Consider the following 12552-nt stretch of genomic DNA (forward strand, 5'->3'; position numbering starts at 1 on the left):
ATTTATTTATTTGGTGGAACTGGGGATTGAACTCAGGCCCTTGGGCTTGCTAGGCAACAAGTTATTTTTGATGTTTAGTAATTTACATTTTATAGAACCCCCAGGAGCCCTCACCCACCTGCTTTTGTTCTTTTTTGATACATCACTCTACAATGGTCCTCCCTCAGTCTCCCGAGTTCTGGGATTACAGGCTTGTGCTGCCATTCCTGGCCTGTGGCCTAGTCTTTGTCTGGGCAGTTGGGTGCATTATACTGTCAAATTTATGAGAGAGAGAGGTCAGTCTCTTTCACCACAAAGTTGTAGTAGAGAAGATATTTTGTGACATTTAAGTGGTCACAGCTTTCTATAATGTAGCTTTTTTGAACTGTCCTTCCTAAATTCTTTTATTTCCCACATTTTGCAAAAATGGCTTTCTTTAAATTCAGAAACTTACCACAAAGGTTTTTGCTTGGTCCTTGCTTACCTGTATTTTATAAATTTGGTAAGTGGTGTCTACACAAGTACATAAAAGGTAGCACACTGTGTATCTAATTCTCATTGTGGTTATTTGATACATTTACTGAGTTGAAAACATCTTTAGGTTTATAACATTAACAAAATACATAGAGGGCCTGATACTTTTATGGAGTTTGCTGAAATATGTTGGTTAAATAACAGACTAATTTATCATTCATAGCAATAATTCCTCTGATTGTGAGAAGAAGGCTGAATAGAAAAGTCAGAGTAACATAAACATACAGGTAATCGGTAATGCTGAGGTACACATCGTGGTTAGCTCTTCTTAGACCACGCAGCTGGCCAGGGCCAGTCCTGCAACAGGCCTTTGTCTGTCTCCCCTTCCTGTCCTGGAGAACACACCTTTCTGGAGCATGGCAGCCATAGACTGTTTTCTGTTGAGTACATACACATAAACAGCATAATGCAGCTTTATCAGTCATTGTCACTCATACTGTAAATACTGTTTACCTTATGGTTTTGCTGTGGGTGGACACAGCAAATAAGTTTCTTTTCTTTTCTTTTCTTTCTTTTCTTTTCTTTTCTTTTCTTTTCTTTTCTTTTCTTTTCCTTTCCCTTTCTTTCTTCTTTCTTCTTTCTTTCTTTCTTTCTTTCTTTCTTTCTTTCTTTCTTTCTTTCTTTCTTTCTTTTTTTGACAGAGTCTTGGTCTTGCTTTGTTGTTTAGTCTGGCCCTGAACTCTCTGTGTGGTCTATGCTGGTCTTCAACTTGTGATGATCCTCCTGCCTCAGCCTCCTGAGGATTACGAGCAGGTGCTACCATGCTCAGCAAGTTTAATCTTGTTAAATCCATTTAATGTGATTCTTTTTTCCCCTCTAGTTACGACCACCACAACCTCCAGTGTACCTCTTTGTATTTGATGTATCTCATAATGCAGTTGAAACTGGATACTTGAATTCAGTTTGCCAGAGTTTGTTAGACAATCTGGATTTGTAAGTGTCTTCATTTAGTTTAAATCTGAAACTAACCATGTTTGTAAACTGACTCATTTTTAAAACCAAAAAAAGCCATGTAATTATGTACCCAAAGTCCACTTAAGTCAATAATGTAAAAGACATTTATGTAAAAGTTTTAAACAGATATACTATGTAAATCTATATTACATTTTAGAATTAGTATATAGTAATTCTTTGAAGCCTTTTTTTTTTTTTTTTTTTTGTGGCAACCGGGATTGAACTCAGGCCCTTGCGCTTGCCAGGCAAGCACATATTCTACTGAGCCATCTCCCCAGCCCCTGAATAATTTTTTGTAACTTTAAATTGTATGCAAAGTTGTATATATACTTCACAGTACTTGTTATATATTACTTCCTAATTGTATATCACATTATAGGTTTTATGTTTTAAATTTCTTTTTCTTTAGCATTATAGGTTTTAGATTGTTGTATTCCTGATTTTCATTGATTAGTTGACTTACCTGTAGTGTTTTCCATCTGGGAATATGTTTTCCGGGGCAAGAAGTGGGAGTTTTGAACATTGTTTGTTAGGCTGTCTCCCTTAATACTAAACTAGATGTTTCATGTGATATTTAGAAAATATTTTATTAACAAAATATATCAAAGCTTAATAAAATGCTTTTTTAAAAAACAATACTCCTTTATATTTGTCTGGTTTTAGGCTTCCTGGCAACACGAGAACAAAAATTGGCTTCATAACATTTGACAGTACAATTCATTTCTACAGTCTTCAAGAAGGTCTTTCTCAACCTCAGATGCTAATAATTTCAGATATTGATGGTATGTATTATGCATTTAAAATTATTGAACTGCCTTAGGCAATTTTATGCTAAAATTTCATGCCAGGCATGGTGGCACACACCTGTAATTCCAGCACTGGGAAGGCTGAGGCAGGAAGATTGTTGTGAGTTCGAGACCAGCTTGAGCTACAAAGTGATCTCAAGGCCAGCCTGAACTGCATAGTAGGGCCCTGTCTCAAAAAGACTAAAAAAAAATAAAGAAAAAAAAATATATCTCATGACTACATGGCAGATTGGGAGTATATGGTATAAGTGTACTAGGTAAATGAAAAGCTTGAATATAAAATTATTAGAATCATTAGATTGTTCTTCAGTTCTGTCTCACTTTACGAAGGAGGAAACAAGGTTATGGACAAATGAATTCTGAGAAAACAAAAGCAAGTTAATGTTAGAAATTAGATTAAATCTAATTTTATCACTTACCTATTCATTCATTAGAAAGTACTTGAGAGCTGAGGATTTGGCTCAGTGATTGAGTCTTTGTTTAGCACATCCAACGCTTTAGGTTTGATTCCCAGCAACACAAAAAGAAAAATAGCAACAACACATTTACATTTATGTATATCTATATGTGTGTATGTTTGTGTTTTTGGAGACAGGTCTCACTTTGTAATTCAGGCTGGCCTTGAACTCACTATGTAGCCTGGCCTGGCCTCAGATTTGTAGGGATATTCCTGCCTCAGCCTTCCAAGTGCTGTATTACAGGTATGCATTACCACATTCAGCCTTGCAGTTTTCAAAGTTAAGCAGAGGATTTAACATTATTACTTCTTTTTAAATACCCAAAATAGTGAAAAGTAGGGATTTGGACAGATAATTACACATTTCCATGGCAGCATTAATTAGAGTAGCTGAGAAATGAAAGTGTTCTCAAGTGGCCATCAGTAGCTGAAGCAGTGAACAAAATTGAATATAAAGATAGTGGTGAATATTATTTAGCTTTAAAAAGTGATAAAATTCTGATATGTGTTACAACATGGGTGAAATTTGAAGACATTTTGCTAAGCAAAGTAAGACAGACACAAGGACAAATGTTGTCTAATTCCATGGGTATCTCGATTAAGGAAGTTCATACAGATAGAAAATACAGTAGAGGGCCAGTGAGATATCTCAGCCAACTGAGCGCCTACTTAGGCAAGCGCAGGGACTGAGGTTTGATCTCTGGCACCACATGTTGCGTGAGCCCCACCCCTGGGCTGACAGAACCAGCCGCGAGACTGGATGTGGTGGTGCACACCTGTAATCCCAGTGCTAGGGAGGCTGGAAACAGGAGGATCACTATGAGTCAAGCTGCGTAGCGAGACCATGTACAAAATGCATTAAAAAAAAGAAAGAGAAAATCAAAATACAATAGAAATTAATAGGGGTGGAAAGAGAGGCGTATTAGGGAATAACTATTTACTGGGTATGGGGTTTTTCTATGAGATAATGAGAGAGTTATGAAAATAGATGATGGTTGTACAACACTGTGACTGTGCTAAGTGCCATGGGATTATATGCATAAAAATGCTTCAAGGGTGTATTTTGTGCATATTTTATAATAAGAAAATTAAAAACATCATAGGCCCCGGTGCGAGACTAAAAGTATAAAAAGTGTTAGAAGAAGACCTAGGAGTGAATTTTGGATTAGATAGCAGTTTTTTAGATACAACATTAAATCTACAGATAGCAAAAGAAAAAAATAGATAAATTAGAGTTCTTAGAAATCAAAATGTTTTGACTTGAATATATATAGTGAATGTCTTTAAAAAAAAAGTTTTGTAATGAATACCATCAAGACAGCTGGCAAATTGGGAAAAAAACATTTACGAGTTCTACCTGATGAGGGATTTATACCTGGGTTACCTCCCGAACCAGAACAGTGACAAGACATAGGACGACATAGGCGAGCAGCACTGCTCTGCTCAGCACAGTGCCTGTCGTCCTTGGGCGCGGGGCCGCAGCTGGTGGTGCGCTTAGCTTCTGCCAGGCCCTGTGTTTACATCTCCAGTACCCTCCACAAAAGATCTGTCAACAGTTTGGTAAGTACATTACATCACGAGTTTTTAGACAGGTGCCAATGACAAGCGCCATGAAATGTCACCTCACACCAAGTAGGATGACTAAAATTAGAGGTAATAGTAGTGTGGTGTGGATCTGGGGAGACTGGAACCCTCACACACTGCAGGAGGAGTGGAAACGTGGAAGCCGTGGCGGGAACCTGCGGCAGTTCCTCAGAAAGTTAACAGAGTTACCATATGACCTAGCAGCTGTGCTCACGAGAACAAGTGTGGTCTAGTCTTGCAGTAGAACACTTTTCAGCAACAAAAAGAAGTACTGATGGATCTTAAAAACATGCTGGTGAACAAAGCCAATCACAAAAGACTGCATGCAGCTTGGCTCTCTTCATATGAAATGTCCAGAATATGTAATCCCATGGGACCGGAAAGATTAGTTCCCAGGAACTTAGGGAGGGTGGAAGAAGCTAGGAGTAACTGTTAGTGGTTGCAGAGCTTCTTCTTTTTTTTTTTTTTTTTTTTTTTTCGGAACTGGGGATTGAACTCAGGCCCTTGTGCTTGCCAGGGAAGCGCTTATTCCACTGAGCCGTCTCCCTGGCCCCAGAGCTTCTTTTTGAGATGATGCTAGCGATGTGGAATTAGATAATGATCATGGTTGTATAACTATGAATGTATAATTAAATCACTGAAATGTACTCCCCCCCCCCCCGTGCTGGGGGTCAAGCTGAGGAGGGTCTTGTACATGTTGGGCAATTGCTCTGTTACTTAGCTACATCTCAGCCCAGAACTTCACTCTTACTTTCATTTATATATGGCTGTTTTCTGACACAGGGTCTCACTACGAAGTTCAGTTCAGGCTGGTCTTGAACTCACTTATGTAACCCATGCTGGGCTTGAACTCAGAGAGATCCTCCTGCCTCAGTCTCCTGAGAGCTGGAATTACAGGAATGTGGCACCATGCCTGGCTCTAGACTTATACTCTATCAGGATGAATTGTATGATATGCTAGTTGTATCTTATTAATAAAGCTATCATTAATGTTTTGAAGACAAAAATTTCTAAAGATGAGGTGGTAAACACTATTGTAGAAATAAAAAATTTTTATGAGTTAAACATGTAATATTTCAAATTATCTATTGATGTTTTACAAACTTCATAGTAAGCCTTATGTTTAAGCAAAATCAGTATAGAAATAATTTTCTTATAATTCTCTACTACTCACGTTCTCTTCTGTTGCTTCCTGTGTAAGGAAGGAAATTTAATTCCTGATCAGAATAAATGTGAATGCTGAGTGGCTCCCTGAAGCAGTCGGTTTGCTCACATACATTCTGATGTCGATTTTGTAGTCCTGCATAGAAGCATTGGACAGACCTTTTGTTTTGTTATTTTGTGGTGCTGGGAACTAAACTCAGGGCTGCACATGCTAGAACAGTGTGTTGCCCATTGAGCTCCACCCCTGGCCCCAGTGTGAGCCTTCTATATTAGAAAACATCAGGGTTTGAATGCCAGAGCTACTGGTGAGCTGTGTTACTTTTGTATGAAGATAAGAGTGTTGTTTTGTTTTGTTCTTGAGACAGGGTCTCATTGTGTAGCTGAGGTTGGCCCTAAATTCTCAGTGACCCTCCTGCCTCAGCCTCTGAGGGATGGGCCACAGCCATGTGCCGCCAAGCCGGGAAAGCTGGATGGCTCTTGAGTGTCATGTCAGTTGTCTTTTCTTTAGTGCTTAGAGTGTGTCTTTTGGCGTGCTCACCAACTAAAAGCAAAGCAAGATGCTAAATGATTGCTTTTAGGAAGCCAAATACTTGTATGGACCTTGCCAAGCTCTGTGTTCTGATTGGGAGGCTGTAGGCAAGAAGCAGAAACCCGGATCCCTGTTCCTCTGGTGGCTCTGTGGACATAGACAGTGCATAGTACTGTGCTAGTGGAAACAGCAGCTTCTCTTTCAGGAATGGGGTTAATCACACCAGTGTCATGTATTTTGTTTAAAACAAGTATTTGCTTATTCTTTCAGATGTTTTTATACCTATGCCAGAAAACTTATTGGTAAACTTACATGAAAGTAAAGAGGTAAGGCACATTTTCTACCTGCCATATTTAATTGAAAACATCTTTTTGAAATAAACTGTTAACATTTTGCTTTTTTTCTTTGACAGTCTAAGCATTTTACATTTGCTCTTAGTTAAACTCATTTGATGACTAGCTCTGAATTTGCAATCATTTTTAAGTCTAATGCAGCAAGTTGTAGTAGGATAGAAGATAAGGTTGTTCCGGAAAGAGGAGCTCTGGGAAGACAGCATCTTGCCCACCACCTGGGAAGTGGGGAGGGTCGCTGGGATAAGCTCTGGTCACCACACAGACACACACTAGCTGGGCTGTTCTCAGTGCCCTTTGCTTTTCTGATTCACAGAGTGTCTGTCATTGGGGTCAGTTCAGAAGGAACTTATTACCTGCCTGGAAATTGCCATGCCATAATACAGTGAGAGGTGAACAGAATGTGTCTGAGGGGGGATGTCGTCTACCCTGTAATGTGTATATGCTGTAGGCGAACATTTTGACTAGCAAGTCTATGGTCTCTGCTGTTGGCATCGGTCACTGTGCCGTAGTGTGGAGTATTTCTTCCCCATTAATTCTCTTTATTTGTACAACCTAATCTGAATAGGTAGTTGGGTTTGATTTTGTTTTTCTTTTGTAGTGATACTACTAGTTGGCAAAATTAATAGATATCTTAGATTTTTGCAACCAGAAAGAGTTAAGCTCATTTTGAAAGTTAGTTAAATAAAGCATGTAGAGGTGATGGAGAAAACTATATTTTGTACTATTAAATATATCAAATTTCTAAACTGTGAAAGTTCTTTTTGATAAATTTTGGACATATAGTCTTGCTGGACTGCTGCATGGAAAAGAACTATAAGACCCCGATTTTGATATCTTGCTTGCTAATTTATATTGTAGATTTATAATGGCTTTCTTGTCATTTGGTCAACTTCATTGTTGACTGTAGTGTCTGTAGATTCTCTGACCATCATAACCAAATGTCTTGTCTACTGTATTAGATACAAGCTTATTGTAGGGATAAATTCAATTGTAACACTCGGGTTTTCTTGCTTTATTTCACAAGCTTGTCCAAGGTTTACTGAAAACTTTGCCACAAATGTTTACCACATCTCTGGAGACCCAGAGTGCCTTGGGTCCTGCACTTCAGGCTGCTTTTAAGCTGATGTCCCCAACTGGTGGTCGAATGACTGTCTTTCAAACACAGCTTCCGACTCTTGGAGTGGGAGCCCTGAAACCCCGAGAGGAGCCCAACCACAGGTCATCTGCTAAGGTTAGAAAGCTGTCAAGTGTGTGATAGGATTTATGCTGGTACTTTCTGTCCCTTTGACCTCAGAGCTCATTTTTATAAAATTTATTTTTCAGTTGTGGGGAAGAGGGGATATAGAGAACTGGCTAAAGAATTTCACTTCTTTTTTACATTATTTTTAGAATTTCACTTCTTAAATCTTTTTTATTTTTTTATTTTTTGCAGTGCTGGGCTGGCACCCAGTGTATACTAGGCAAGTGCTCTATGTTTCACTTCTATGTAGACATACCTATTTTATTTTTGTTTTTTTGGTGGAACCAGGGATTGAACTGAGGCCCTTGCGCTTGCCAGGGAAGTGCTTATTCCACTGCGGCATCTCCCCGGCCCCGACATACCTATTTTGTTACATTTTTTTCTACATGATTTATCCTGTCTCTAGCAGACCATTAGCAATCCAGATTGGCTTTGATGAGAAACTTTAGGAGTCTGAGAGAATGTATTTTGCTAAGGACAAAGTGGAACCTGATCAGCTAGAAATTGTCGTAGTTTGTTACACTGACAGCCATAGTTTACTTTTGAGTACCTTGTGTGTGTAAACTTAATAGTTGAGACCTGGATTTCCCAAAAGTGAGCAAGAAGCCAGGGTACTATGCTGGCTATATCACTCCTGTAATCTAAGTTCTAAGTTCTAGTGCTTATTAGATGTGTGAATGTGAATTGTTAATTTCTTTGCACCTTGATTTCTGTGTATGTAAAGCCAAAATAATGATAGTACTTACCTCTTTGGGGGTTGAAAGGACTAGACATTTCATATTACATATGAATTGCTTAGCATACCAAGCATTTTATTTATAATTATTGTTGCCTATTACAATATTAGTATAGTAGAGGTATTCGGTGTAACAGAATAATAACAACAAAGAAAAAATGTCATATAAAATTCTTCTGTTCTCTTTTTCTTTTTTCTCTGTAGATCCTGGGGATTGAACACAGGGCCTTTGTACTAAGCTATATCCCCAGCTGTTTATAAACATCTTTTGAGACAGGGCCTTCCTAAGTTGCCTGGGCTGGGCTGCAAGTTTTAATTCTCCTGCTTTAATGTCCCATAGAACTGGGTGTGCAGGCGTGTGGCTCTTGCTCTGTCTCGCTCGCTCTGTCTCTTGCTCGCTGTCTCTCGCTCACTTTATCTCTCACTTACTCTGTCTCTTGCTCATTCTCTCTTGCTCATTGTCTCTGTCTCTTTCTCGCTGTGTCTGCTGCCCACTTTCTCTCGCTCGCTCTCGCTGTCTTTCTTGCTCACTTGCTCACTCTTGCGCTCTCCCACTCCCCTCCTCCCTCTTTTCCTTCCTTGCTCTCTGTCTCTTTCACATTGTTGGGATTGGACACAGGGCTGCATTCATGGGTGTTCTACCTCTGAGCTTTATATCCCCACCCCTAAATGTTTCTGAAAATTCTTAAGTAGTACAAGTTTCTTAATGAACAATCAAATTGTAAACAAAGCAAAAGCTTTGTGTAGAATGTCCAGGGATAATTGTTATGAACACCTTGGTATGTGTAGATTTGTTTATATTTTTTGAGAATTAAATGTTTTTAAAAATTCACCTTTGTAATTAATCATTAATAGGAAATACACTTGACACCGTCCACTGACTTCTATAAGAAATTAGCCTTGGACTGCTCTGGTCAGCAAGTAGCTGTTGACTTATTCCTTCTCAGTGGACAGTATTCTGACTTGGCTTCACTAGGTAAGTGCCTCCTAAGGACTTTTTAAAAAAATATCAAAATGGTGCTTACATGTTTGTATCATAAGTAAAAGACAAAGTAAAATAATTTTTATTTCCTTGTGAGAGTGAATCAGTCACTTGTTGTTTTAAACGATTTCTGCATTGAACTGGAGTACTGCTCTGTGGGCCAGGCTGACCTAAGTGGTCATCACACTACAGCCTCCCAAACAGCTGCGACTGCAGGCATGTGTGGCTGTGCCTGGCTGATCAGTCAGGTTTTGTTTTGTTCTGTTAGCAGTACTGAGAATTGACCCCAGAGCCTTGTAGGCAAGTACTTTACCAACCAAGTCGTGTCCCCAGCCCTTAATCCTTCACTTTTAAATCATTCATTTATTCTAAACCTTACTGTCTTCTCTAATTTAGGAGAAGAGAAATAGAGAAATTTCTTTACTACTGTTTAAAGGAATGGAATATTCTTTTTAACACTATCTTGAAGTTAAACAAAACCCTGAGGCAGTTACTTTGGCATAGTAAAAAGTGAAAGGCTTGTGCAGGAGAATTTGGAATCTAGCATAGTGCAAGTAGTTGAGGAGTTCCTGTCCTTTGTAAACAGGAGTGGTGTTCTCTTCCAGGGTGTATTTCTCGGTACTCAGCAGGCAGTGTTTATTACTATCCGTCTTACCATCATCAGCACAACCCTGTCCAGGTGCAGAAACTGCACAAGGAGCTGCAGAGGTACCTCACGCGGAAGATTGGCTTTGAGGCCGTCATGCGGATTCGGTGTACCAAAGGTGGGGAGCCCTTTGCCTTTAACAGCTGATAATTCTGTTTTTTATACCAGTAAATGTATACTTTTTCACCTAGTCTTATGTTCTAAAGGTTGCTTTTTTAAGATAAAAGTTGCTGACTCCAGAATATGTAATTACAAAGAGTTAATTAAGAGAAAAGAAACATTGTTAAAAAAAACCCCAGGGACTATTGTGGATATATCAAAACTACTGAACTGTACAGCATAAAATGTTGAATTTTGTGGTATGTGGGTTATCTTTTTTTTTTTTTTTTTGGTGGAACCAGGGTGTGAACTCAGGCCCTTGTGCTTGCCAGGCAAGTGCTTATTCTACTGAGCCATCTCCCTGACCCCCAAGACTGTATTCTCAACATGAATAAAATGTTACAAATGGATTTGTATTCTCCTTATGAGCAATAGGTCTTTTTGATTTCCCTTAAGATGAGGTGTTACTCAGTATTGCAAACTGGTCTTGAAGTCCCCTTGGCCTCACTAGTATCTGGAGCTACGGGTAGAAGCGATAGCTGAGTTTGTTATTTTAATGGAACAAATATTTCATTGATTGATTGATTGATTTGGCTCTTTCCTTTCTGGTCCTTTTCTTCTTTTCTGTTTTGTACCAGGAATTAAACTCAGGGCCTCATCCTTGCCAGGGAGGCACTGCATCGCTGCGCTACATCCCTGGCCCCGATTGTTTGTTTTGAGACTGCATCTCACTATGTAGTTCAGGCTGGTCTTGAACTCATTCTTTAACCTTGAGTTTGTGGCAATCCTCCTGTCTTAGCCTGTGCACTAATCTACCTTTAAGCTGGGCATGGTAATCCATGCCTGAAATCTCAGCACTCTGGAGTTTGAGGCAGGAAGATTGCCATGAATTTGAGGTTGGTCTAAACTACACAGTTGAAGACCCTGTCTAGGACATATTTTTTAAAAAATTACCATTTTAATCTACTTTTAAACAAACAAAAAATGTATTGTGGTGCTAGGGATCAAAGCCAGGACCTGACACATGCTAGGTAAAACACTACCCCTGAGCTTACATTGTTAACCCTTTCACATTGTACTTGCACAGTTAGTTCAGTGGTATTGAACACATTTTCATTGTTTTACAGCCATTAACACTATCCATCGCCGGAGTTTTCAGACTGGGAGATCTTTTAATTTCTGTTTTCATTTCTCCATGTTATCCATTTGTGGGATTTTTGGAGGGTGGTTAGTGCTGGGCATTGAACCCAGTGATTTGGTGTTTACACCTGCTGGGCAAATGCTCCGCTCCTGTGCTACATTCCTAGCCCTGTACTTTTTAAATTCATTTATCTATTCTAAAAGTTTTTCAGTATTTATGTTTCTTTTTTGATTTAATTTTTTAAAATTATGTTTTAATTTTTCTTCTAGTTCTGGGGCCTGATACAAGCTAGGCAAGCACTCTACCCCTGAGCTATATCCCCGCTCTTTCCTTTTTTATTTTGAGATAGGTTCTCACTAAGTTGCTTAAGTTGTCCTCAAGCATGATTCTCCATCCTCAGCCTACCAGGTTTCTGGGGTTACAGGTATGTGCCACGGTCTTTCTTTCTTGAGACAGGGCTTTTCTCTGTAGCTAGGCTGGTCTTAACTTGTGGCAGTTCTCATGCCTCAACCTTCCAAGTGCTAGGAGTACAGGTGTGCACTATCATGTACAGTTTTTAAAAAATTTTCCCATTCCCCTACCTTGCTTTCAACTCCTCCCTGCCCCCCAATTTTTTTTTTTTAAACTACATTGTGGAGAACTATTTTTTGTGTGTAGAGACCTACATATTTCTTTTTCTTTCTCATTACTGTTTTGGAGTTGGCTTTCATTTCCCAAGGACTATATGTATCCATTGTTTTTCTAAAAATTATTATGAAGGGGTAAATATTGTGTATAGGCCAGACAAACATTTTCACTCTGTCATTATGGTTACTCTAACCATTTTGCGGTGTATTATCTAAACTTTTTTTACTCTCTGGTAAATCACTAGAAGAAAATGTGAATAAACATTTGGAGGTGCATAAAACCATTTTGACAATCTTTTTTTCTTCTAGGTCTTTCTATTCATACTTTCCATGGGAATTTCTTTGTTCGGTCAACAGACTTACTTTCTCTGCCCAACGTCAACCCAGATGCTGGGTATGCAGTGCAGATGTCAGTGGAAGAGAGTCTTACTGACACCCAGTTGGTTTCTTTTCAGTCAGCACTTTTGTATACATCAAGCAAAGGTAAGTTTTTATTGTGTAAAAGAAGAAGGTAAGATCTGCCTTCTTAAATTATTAAGTGTACAATATAACAATCACAGTGTTACAGTAAATAATACATGGTTGTCTTAGCTACTCTTCTCTCGTTGCTGGGACAAATACCCGACACTCAAAATGAAGGAAGGAAAGGTTTATTTAGCTCACAGTTACTGGAGGTTTCAGTCCATACTCAGCTGGGTCCAATGCAGAGCAGCACACAGCAG

General features: G+C 39.0%; 1 protein-coding gene across 3 annotated transcripts in view; it reads left to right on the top strand.

Moving 5' to 3' along the window:
* Nucleotides 1-12552, top strand: part of Sec24a (SEC24 homolog A, COPII coat complex component) — an 81162-nt gene that overhangs the window by 52927 nt on the left and 15683 nt on the right. For all 3 annotated transcript variants that reach the window (XM_004629366.2, XM_012514340.2, XM_023713134.1), the window contains 7 exons: nt 1334-1446; nt 2131-2249; nt 6278-6333; nt 7385-7591; nt 9192-9312; nt 9924-10082; nt 12140-12313. In XM_004629366.2, coding sequence (XP_004629423.1) covers nt 1334-1446; nt 2131-2249; nt 6278-6333; nt 7385-7591; nt 9192-9312; nt 9924-10082; nt 12140-12313 — 949 coding nt within the window. The remainder of the gene's footprint in view (nt 1-1333; nt 1447-2130; nt 2250-6277; nt 6334-7384; nt 7592-9191; nt 9313-9923; nt 10083-12139; nt 12314-12552) is intronic.

Source organism: Octodon degus, unplaced genomic scaffold (assembly GCF_000260255.1).
Source record: "Octodon degus isolate 3935 unplaced genomic scaffold, OctDeg1.0 scaffold00029, whole genome shotgun sequence".
Taxonomy (NCBI): Eukaryota; Metazoa; Chordata; class Mammalia; order Rodentia; family Octodontidae; genus Octodon; species Octodon degus.